This window comes from Teleopsis dalmanni, chromosome 2, assembly GCF_002237135.1.
Source record: "Teleopsis dalmanni isolate 2A chromosome 2, ASM223713v2, whole genome shotgun sequence".
NCBI classification, from domain to species: Eukaryota; Metazoa; Arthropoda; class Insecta; order Diptera; family Diopsidae; genus Teleopsis; species Teleopsis dalmanni.
The window spans coordinates 55,309,066-55,319,494 of record NC_051847.1 but is presented as its reverse complement, the minus strand read 5'-3'; the positions used below and the strand labels follow the sequence as shown (position 1 = coordinate 55,319,494).

At 26.5% G+C, this 10,429-nt stretch overlaps 3 protein-coding genes across 3 annotated transcripts; 2 read left to right on the top strand and 1 right to left on the bottom strand.

Moving 5' to 3' along the window:
* Positions 1–6: 6 nt before the first annotated feature.
* On the top strand, positions 7–1,628 carry LOC119679363 (telomere-associated protein RIF1-like). Its single transcript, XM_038091671.1, has 2 exons — positions 7–228; positions 285–1,628. The coding sequence occupies exon 2, from the start codon at positions 364–366 to the stop codon at positions 1,027–1,029; it is 666 nt and encodes a 221-aa protein (XP_037947599.1). The 5' UTR covers positions 7–228; positions 285–363; the 3' UTR covers positions 1,030–1,628.
* An 813-nt stretch (positions 1,629–2,441) lies between these two features.
* Positions 2,442–5,886, bottom strand: LOC119674585. The gene is made up of 5 exons (XM_038085728.1): positions 5,840–5,886; positions 5,576–5,712; positions 4,757–4,859; positions 4,504–4,694; positions 2,442–2,547 (listed from the first exon to the last, which is right to left on the bottom strand). Exons 2-5 carry the CDS (start codon positions 5,683–5,685, stop codon positions 2,442–2,444), a joined length of 510 nt encoding a protein of 169 aa, XP_037941656.1. The 5' UTR covers positions 5,686–5,712; positions 5,840–5,886.
* Positions 5,887–8,130: 2,244 nt separating this feature from the next.
* Positions 8,131–9,288, top strand: LOC119679361 (beta-1,3-galactosyltransferase brn-like). Its single transcript, XM_038091670.1, has one exon. The coding sequence runs from the start codon at positions 8,186–8,188 to the stop codon at positions 9,233–9,235; it is 1,050 nt and encodes a 349-aa protein (XP_037947598.1). The 5' UTR covers positions 8,131–8,185; the 3' UTR covers positions 9,236–9,288.
* Positions 9,289–10,429: the final 1,141 nt, after the last annotated feature.

Here is a 10,429-nt window from a genome sequence, read left to right as displayed (position 1 = left end):
GCAACAGCAACCAAATGATTTATTAGTATTTTCAAAGCGACTTCCGTCTCCTACAGCAAGTCCATCAGCCAGTATTTTAAAACGTAAATTTCATAATGATAGTCTTGAAGAAGCATCTGTAGAATCACCTGCGTATAAACGTAAAAGAGTTAGTTTCCATGATCCACCTGTATCAGTTACAAAAGAATTTGTAAAGGATCCTGAAGATAATAAAAACAGACCTAAGCGGTTAGTATATATAATATTATTGATAATGTGTTTTTTTTAATTTTTTTTTTTTATAGCTGTCTTCTTTTAGAAAAAGTTCAAAGTACTCCCGACAGTAAACTTAAAAGACGAAGCAAAATCGAGAGCTTAAATGAAATGAAAAATCTACAAACAATTAGTGGCCAAAAAAATAAAATTTCCGACAAGGCCAATAGTAGTTCAACAAACAATGTTATAAATATTGATAATGACAAAATTTCTCCACCTTTATTAGATGAAGCAAATGAAAACATGCCTTGTCCTGAAGATGCACTAAATACAGTTGTTCAACAGTTTCCATTGGAAACGGTATTGGAAAAATATTTTTCAACAGACACGAATTCGGCAGTAAGCCTTTCAAATGTTTTGGCAAAATTTGTTTCAAATTACATGAGTTCAAATCAAAAAATTAGAACCAACGTTTTAGATATATTATCAGAAGATCATTCAAAAGATTTTTTGGATCATGCAATACAGGAAAATTTATCAACCGTAGTGTGTGATCGTTTAAATTTGAATTCAGTTATTGAATATATATGCGCCAAGTCAAAAATTAATACTACATGTCGTAATAATCTAATAACACAAATTCCATTCATATTTAAACATTCGAAGCTAGAAAGTGAAAGAATTGACTTTATTAAGGACTTGATGCGTCAGAATAATTTAACCGATACAGAAATAGTAAATTTATTATCTTCAATAATGCAAATGCGTGCAGTTTGTGACAACAAATCAGTGGGAGTATCTGAATCAGCTGTGGATTCATCGTCAAATTTGTAAACACGCAAAATTTAAATGGTTTTTATATTATTTTATTATACTACATATATTATTTTAAATCATTATTTATAAAACTTTGAATTCATTATAATTTAAACAATATTCAACTTTAATTGTTGATTACATTATGTCCTATTATATACTTTAATTTATCTGACTGCCATAGTAAATTAAAAAAAAAATACTTTGTATTAAGATAGAACTTCAAATATTATTCGAGCTGTTCGAAAATGTACGCATTTTAATGTTGTTGTTGTAGCCAGCTGGGTAGTCCGCTTGAGTAGTATCTTTTGATTGTGGTGAACGGCACTTTGTTGTGGAGCTCGACGTTTGGTTCCAGGACGTAGACCCGGCTGTTCTTGGAACTTTTTTTAATGTTCGAGAGCGTGCTTGTATAAACACGAAATGGTGCTGGAATGTTTGCTATTGTTTTTTTGTATAAAACAAATAAAAAGAAACATAAGTATTTTTGTTGTTCGAGCAGCTCAAATATATTTAAAAAATTCGAACATTTTGAAACATTTGAAGTATGGTCGAACACTTTGAAGCACTAGTTAAGATTAAATAATTATAAAATATTTACTAAGATATTTTGTGAAAACCACACAAATCAGATTTTTTTAACCGTTTTCTTTTTATTTGTGTGTTTTAATTATATAGACATATATATATATATTTTTTAAAAAAAGAGAGCTCTAAATATAGTAAAAAATACTTTTTAAACTTTTTGTTGAATTCAAAAACATTTGTAATGTTGGTATTGTTATTGTGGTAGCGTAGAAATAAGCTATGTTCAATATTAAATAGATCTCTATCATTCGTAAGTCCTGAAAAAGTGCAGTAATTTTATATATATAAATATTTTCAGTGGAAATTAATAATTTATTAAAGTGAATTTGAAATTAAAAAGAACTTAATTATCAGAGTTATCAATTTTTAATTTACAAAAGAACTTCTATTAATGCTTGTAGAGATAAAATATTTTGATCTTAATAATTATAATTTAATTTTGTATATATAGATATATTTTTTTTAATAAATTTTCTCTTTATGTACAGTTATATTCTTATAAAAACTTTTAATTTGTTTATTAATTTTTATAAATAACGTAAATAAAAACTCACCTGATTGGTTGATTAACCCTTTTTTAAAAGACTTATATATTTCTTTACTATACAAAGATATTGGCAATAGAATAATCATAATCAAAAGGAAATATATGTTATAATAAAAAATAGTTAATAACTACCACTGGAATATATTGTTAACGCTGTAATTTTAGACAACTTTAAACTAAAAATAAAAACTAAAAACTTTTTAATTGTGTGTTAAAGTATATATATTTAAGTTATATTATTTAAGAAAATAAATAGCAAATGAATGTCTTATTGAATTAAATTGTATAAATATAATTATTGTATAAAACTGTACTCACATTTTGGTGGTGAATAAGAAAGTGTGCAATTACAGTACTTCATCTCCAAGTTTTTCCTTAAGACTGCCATGCAATTCGAAAAACTAAAAAAAAAGTATTTTAAAATCTATTTACATATTCTAATACAAGTATATTAATACAAGTATTAAAATAATATCGCGAACCTAAAACTTTACCATTATTTTTATGTTATAATGAAAAAAGTACGTGTTAGAGATAAAGTTTGAGTGTATGTAACAATCCTGCTAAAGTTTAGCTAGTGTAGACGCGAAGTCAATGTAGAAGTTGAAACCATTACAGAGTGCTTTTACAGAGTTCTATAAACTGCTGTATGTTCTAATAGCTAAACTGACAAGAGGATTTCTCAATAATCGGTATTTCAACAAAGCGTTGGAACAAAAAAAAAACTTAAACTTAACTTTTATTATTCTCAAATTGTCCTTAAAACTAAATTTTTATAATTAATGTTGATGAGCAGCATGTAATGTATATATACTTACTCCTATTCTTAAATCTAAGTGGAGAATACGGCTTTAATAATCTTCCAAGTAATATGTTACTGTAAATACATTTCAAACTCTATTATGCGCTACGTCTTAAACGAAAAACGCTATGTGGTCATAAGTGGTTCACTTTCCAAATGTAAAGTCTGTAGTTTTTTTTTCCACAATTATTTGTTTTATATTTGCTAAAGCCACCAAATTCATAAAAATTACCTCAATCATTTGTTGATGGCAACTAAGATGCGGTTTTTTATAGTACTCCCATAGTACATCTTTGATTCAACGTTGAATATAAACACGCGGAATGGAATTCATAATAATATTAGATTATATATTTATACTACTAAATGCATCAAACTGAACGCAGATTTATTTTCTATTAAATGCACACTTATATCTTTGCAAATATACATAATTGTAGATTCTAGTTCCGGAGTCGCTGTTTTCTCCCTAATCGAGATCAAATTCGAATTGTAACAAAAATTGAAATAAGTCTTTGTTTTACATATTTAAATCTGTCATGTTTTTTGTTTTGAATTAATTTTCGAAATAACAATTTTAATATTTTATGTTAAGCTTTAAATTGCGGCTCAATATCTCCTATTCCCGTAAAAAATTTTCATTGGAAATTATTTTGACTTTTATGAGAAAAACTTAAAACCTTTTATCCAGTTAGGATCAATTTTTAACAGAAAAGATCTACTATACTTGTAATGCTTCGCTCCACTGACAGTCTAAACTCTAGTCATATCTTGCTTTAGAACTTTAACAATTTCATCAAAAGTGTGGTATTAATTTGTTCAGTATAATTTTATATAAATTTTTCATAAAAAATAGCATTTTATTGCATATTTGTCGAGTTAAGTAACTTAGTCTAAACATAGCATTAAAAAAAAAAAATTGATACAAGGTCAAATAAATGCCTATTTTCCACTATGTCATTTTCAATGTCGAATATTGTCAGTATAATGAAAATAGGTAGTCATATGATGTCATATTCGCCTTCATGTCATGTAATGAAAACGTATTTGACACACCAGTCAATTATGATTGTCATTTAAAATGACATAGTGAAAACAAGGCATAAGGTATTAAAGTTATATCTAACTATTGTGTTTTTTTATTATATTATTACTTATATCAACTTTGTATCAATACCATTGTTTTACTTATATATGTGCTATGTACATATATTGTATATTAAATTCCATTCTTAAAATAAATTTGCTTAAAGATAGAATAAAAGACTACATTAACAATATGATTAAATAATAACGATATTCAGATGTGCTTGGTAAAGTGATGGTTTTGTTTATTTTAAATATCAGGTGTAATATTTTTTCAGTATTCAGTAAAACTTCAACTGATTCATATTACTGCGTAGTGTTTTTTCTAGCATTACTATATTTTAATATAAATCAAAAGAAGCAAAAACAAAATTAGCTACTTTCACCAGTTCAATTGTACAACATACCGAAACTTTTATCACTTTACGGTTACGTCTGAATATCTCTAGTATTTATAAATATTTCATACCTGTAAGGATGGTTTGAATCGTAAAGTTTTTCGAAAGGAAATTTACACTTTCGTTTACTGGGGTTTTCCCTACCCACATTTATATCATTTTGAACTTCTTCAATTTTATAGCAATTAACCATTGGGTCAAGAGATAAATCAATACTAATTGTATTAAAATATGGAATGTCTATATGGCTATGTACGTACATCTAGAAAAATTATATGTCAGATAGTTTGCGAATATATAAAATAGTACAAATTTTTTAGTTACCTCGTATTTCCAAAAAGATCCACTTTTTAACATTACTTCGAAAAGGTTTTTCTTTTCAGATATGTAATACTTTAATGGTAAATTGTGCGTTGAACCACTAAAAAAAATTTTAAAAAGTTAAAAATAATTTTGTAAATTATTATTAATATTCATTTAGATCAGGGCTGTCCTGATCAGATGCGATCGAGGGTCAATACAAATTACTGTATAGATTGGAGGGCCGCAGAATCAAATACATTCGTTCATAGATGTTATTATAAATACATCATATCAATTTAAAATCGGTTATAATGTTAAATTTCGTTGTATTAATTTATCAATTTAAATTAATTTATTTGTTATATCATAAAAATAAAATAATGTGGTTTTACTAGTACACTAAAAGAATATTTACGCACAAACATTAGCCGCGGGCCGTACTTTGGACAGCCCTGAGTTAGGTAATGATCGTGCTCTATCTGTTATATATAAATAAGTTTTCATATTAAATATTGTGTATAAATATAATATAGCATAATATTATAATATAGTACAATATAGTATAATATGCATATTATAGAATTTCAAAATAAATCAAAACATATTTTAAATACAACAAAAATTAATTGATGAGTTCAAGCACTATAACTAGGTTTTGCATAGTAAACATTTTGTTAGTCTGTTATGCCCTTTATAGGTTTTATATGGTAACCAGAAATGGATGTATTAGCGAGTACGTTAGGCCTTTTGCTTCGGTTCAAAATTATATATATTTATTTTCACCATATTTAATCATTTACAGCATTTTTAAAACTTTTGATATAAATTGTATATGCTTACTAATCAATGATGTTATTTGCTAAATAACAATAACCCATTTCCAATTCATGAAATTTAAAGATTTTGCTACAGTTGTTGTAGGATTTGCCTCTGAACTTTATGTTTTTCATAAAACTATGGCAAGATCTGGGGAGCAGCTGAAATAGAAAAATTACATTTTGAATAATTTTTATTAAGATCTATGTAGATATATTAAAAATTCTATATTTCTAATTTTAAATTGATCATCTATTGATTATTTAATTAAATAAATATTTAATTTACCAGCTTTCTTGCTAGATGTATATCAATTCCACATGTGGCATTTAATCCATCACAGTATTCATTTTTGACATTTAAGTTATTTGGATTTATAAAAAGATAATCATTTATATTTTTCGCAAAATTATTTTGTGAAACTTGATAAGGAATATTTTGTTTCTTAATTAATTGAAGTATTTCAGTACTTGACTTATGTTTAGTTAAACAAAAGCTTATACCAGGAAATATATTTTCCCAATCTAAGTATGTAGTTTCTATTCCAATACTTATAGAATCATAAAAATATCGGTTTATTAATAACACAAATATTTGGCTTAAATTCCAGCATAAAGCAAATACAGTGACAATCCAAAATAATCTGAAATAAAAATGTTGCAAAATGTTAGATTTATATACAAAAAATAATATATAATTTCATAATATAATATATATTTATAAAAATAACACAATATATCTTAAAGTTCTCACTATTGAAATCTCTATCAAATAAAATTCATATAAATATGTTTTTTATTTTACAATAAAACATTAACAAAATTAATAAAAAAAATGTATTGTACTGTTTTTATATTTTATATATATATGAATTAAAAATATATATACGAAATTACTTTGTGCAATTATTATTCATATTAAAATAATACGACTAAACTGCATTATTCAAAAAATGTATTATTTACATTTATTTAATTTATTTTTAAATACATATTTATATGCATTCATATATGTACGTATAAATTAATTTAAAGGGTGCGTGATAATAAAACATTAAAAAGGAATTAAGTTTTAATAGTGACCTAATATTAGGACATGGTTTGTTAAAATATATAGTACGCATCTTATGAGCATTTGATGTAGTAAAATATTTTTAAATAAAATACAGTCGTCACTCGATACTTTCAATCTCCGATAATTTAAACAGTTGGGAAACTTACAAGCATAACTTCAATGCGAATATGTATTATTTTAAAATTTTGTCTGCAAATCTTTATCTGTTAGTGGAAAAATTACACTGTAGGCAAGAATGTTGCCAAAAGTCTATCCCATGTATTCGTTGTCAGTTCCGCTGTTCTAAATCATATGGGAATGGGAGTTTTGTTCTCTGTTGCCAAATCCCTTTTCCTGAATCAAATGGGAATGGGACCTTGTCCCAACCAAATTGTGTGGGAAATTAGTTAAAAAACGTTAGAAAGACTAACTTAACATGTACATAAATTATAATGATCAGATTTTTGAATATATTTTAATAAAATTATTATTATAACAATACCATATTATTATTATTGTAACTTTATTATAATATATTTAATTTTTTTATTTCATCTGCACTGGTTAATCAGCTTTCCGAATATGCTTTAATAACATAATTATAATAAATTTAATATATTTAAATTTTCATTTATAATATTTTATTAAAATTATTATTACAATAAAATTCTTATAATAAAAGTATTTAAATAGTATTTATAAAATTAAAAATAATAAATTGCAAAAAATTCTGGCTATAGATTTATCAATTTAATAAAACGACAGGCGTACCCAGCCATATTACATTTATAACAGAAAAGATATACTAGCGAGCCATAAATAGTCTAGTAGTGAATTAGTATTTCATAAAAAAATTATGTTATCAATATTGTTTAATTTATTATTTAAATTTTTTAATGAATATTCAAATTAAATTGTAAGATTGGCAGTCTAGTATGTGAATATTATTGTTTTATTAATGAGTAGCAAAAATATGCTCACACACATTTATCTATATCAAAAACAATTATTTAGTATTTGTTTAGTTCGAGTAAATTGATAGTAAATTGAGGTAAATAGTAAATTATGTCGGTATGGCAGCGAATGTTGGCATTTACCAGATTTTCGAGTAGGGCAAGTTTGATATAAATTAGGTATTACCATTGTGATCTTATCACCATTGTGATAAGATGTTTAATAAATAAATAAATAAATTTGAAAACTTTAAACCAAAAATAATAAATAAGTGCAATGAATAAATAAATAAATATTTACATAAGTGCAGTGTAAAAAATTCCTAAGAAATTACAATTTACTTTACCTCAATTTACTCGAACCCGCAAACCAACGAGCTTGCCATACTATTCAAATTAACAACTTCACTTACAAAATTTTAATTCACCACACTTGAATGGTCAATTTGACATATTATTAAATGAAATTCTAAAAATATATTTTTGAGTGATGGTATTATAAAAATATTCTTTAATATATATCATCCTGTGAAAAAATTAAAGTTTGTTTCATTCAGCCATTCCGTGTACTAAGGAGTTTCTCAATGTTTTTGTTTATGTTATTCATTAAATTTTAAATTTTAAAGAAATGTCAATTTTATGTAGGCAGCATAGTATAATGAATTCAAAAAGATTTGCAATCAAGTTTTTGTTACTGGTTATATTTGTTCTTGTATTGGATTATGTTGGATTGTTTAAAATATTGTGCGAGTTGGAGTATGAATTGTTATTTAATTACCCGTCCGGTGGCTTCGAAAAAACGATAGGTAATGATACAATACAATTCCGAAATGAAAACCCAACAAATTTCTACAACTACAGTTTTACACATAATCCAAAACAAACATGTAACATATCTCCGTTTATAACTTTTTTAATAAAGTCAGCACCTGGAAATATAAAGCAACGTAAGGCCATCCGTCGGACATGGGGTTTCGAGGAACGCTTCTCTGACGTCATTGTAAGACGAATATTTTTGATTGGCTTAACAACAAACAGTTTGCAAGCAGAAATTAATGTTGAAGCAAAAAATTACAACGATATTGTGCAAGCAGATTTCATCGATGCTTATTTTAATAATACCATTAAAACCATGATGGGAATGCGTTGGGCAAAGGAACATTGTCATAGTCAGTATTATATGTTCGTTGATGACGATTATTATGTATCACTAAAAAATGTATTACAATTTTGTCGTAATAATGCAAATATAAACAAAGGTTATGCTAGTATTAACACAATAGACCAGAATGAATTGGTAGAATATCTTTACGCTGGTTATGTGATACAATCAAAACCACAAAGACAAAAATTTAGTAAGTGGTATATATCTTTAGAAGAATACCCTTTTAATAAATGGCCTCCCTACGTAACCGCTGGAGCATTTATTTTATCACAAAACACTCTAAAAAAACTATATGATACTAGTCTGTATACCAAACACTTTCGATTTGATGATATTTATTTAGCTATTGTAGCACTTAAAAGTGGAATAAAATTAACACATTGTCAGGAATTTTATTTCCACAAACCAACTAGTGCCGAGAAATATCGTAATTTAATTGCTTCGCATGAATTTTCGGATCCGTCTGAATTGGAAGAAGTGTGGAACAAAATGCGCTCAGCTGGCTATGCATAACAATATATAAATATATTAGTATATCCTTATGGCACTAAATTATTCAAATATAATATGTAAATAATTTTATAATGTATATTTATAAATACTTAATAAAAATTATTCTAACACTTTACAGTACAATTATTTATAATTTTTTATCGAGGCAATGCGTGTCTACCACCTCTCGAAGAAGGGAGACCAGAACATCTGATGTGTCTATGTCCAGGTTTAGCCAGAATTAGGCTTAAGTTTCTAAGCGTCTCCTTCTTCAACACACTCGGCGATATCATTAGCATTGGCATTGTCTTTATAAATGCCTCTGGCTGGTTCTAGCTTGATTTTCTTTCTACTACCCACTATTACGAGGATTTGCGGATTCAAAACTGCTAATTGAGGAGGACACGTTCCTCAGTTCACCATAACTAACTAACTATTAACGCTATTAAATAAAAAAATTTAATATAAATTTTATAAGTTTCGTTTCGTACCACGTTTATCAAGTACTCTAGGATGTTACTCTAGGATTTACAATTTCAGCATTGCGAACAAGATGAATTGCTGGTTTACATAGTGTATGCGTATTTCATCTCCATTCTTTTGTTTAATTGGTCAGACATTGATTCGTAGTGATCTTATTTTTTTCATCATCTTATCTGTCATTTTTTATTTGTAGTGTAGTAGATAGATGCGATACCTTTAATACCCTTGTGCTAGTTGGCAAATCGGAGAAATACAGTTTCAAAACTAATCTTTGAATTAGCATCATTCCTATCACTTCTATTCGTACTTAAACATCTTATATTTAAACCTATGAATGACAAACTTAAAGACTATATGTTTAAATAGCAAGTAGATTTATTAGAAAAAATCACTCACATAAGTCGTTGTACGGACACTAAAATTGTAAATTGTATTCGTTTTCCATATATATTTTGGATCCTACTGGATTTGGAGAAACATAAATTATTCTATGACTATGTTTTTTAAGTCCTCTTACCTCGCCTAAGTAGGAATCCACAAGGAGAATTTCTTCACAGAAATGATATTATTGTTGATAAGTTAAACTTGTAAATGACGTATTATCCATATTAATAATAGCCTTACTAATTATTTCAAGAGGCAACAAGGAAAATTTATGTGGGCATAGGTTTCCCGAAGTAGAAAATCTATATAGCTTTGTTGTTATTTACCCTATATTTTTATGAAAAGTGG

Bases quoted from the DNA above. Each gene is read 5' to 3' on its own strand.
- LOC119679363 (XM_038091671.1), top strand. From the start codon at position 364: ATGAAAAATCTACAAACAATTAGTGGCCAAAAAAATAAAATTTCCGAC.
- LOC119679361 (XM_038091670.1), top strand. From the start codon at position 8,186: ATGTCAATTTTATGTAGGCAGCATAGTATAATGAATTCAAAAAGATTT.
- LOC119674585 (XM_038085728.1), bottom strand. From the start codon at position 5,685: ATGAAAAACATAAAGTTCAGAGGCAAATCCTACAACAACTGTAGCAAA. The intron at 4,860-5,575 runs GTAAGCATATAC...TTTTAAAATTTT, and splicing joins GCAAATAACATCATTGATTA to TTTTAGTGGTTCAACGCACA. The intron at 2,548-4,503 runs GTATGAAATATT...CTTTTTTTTTAG, and splicing joins GATTCAAACCATCCTTACAG to TTTTTCGAATTGCATGGCAG.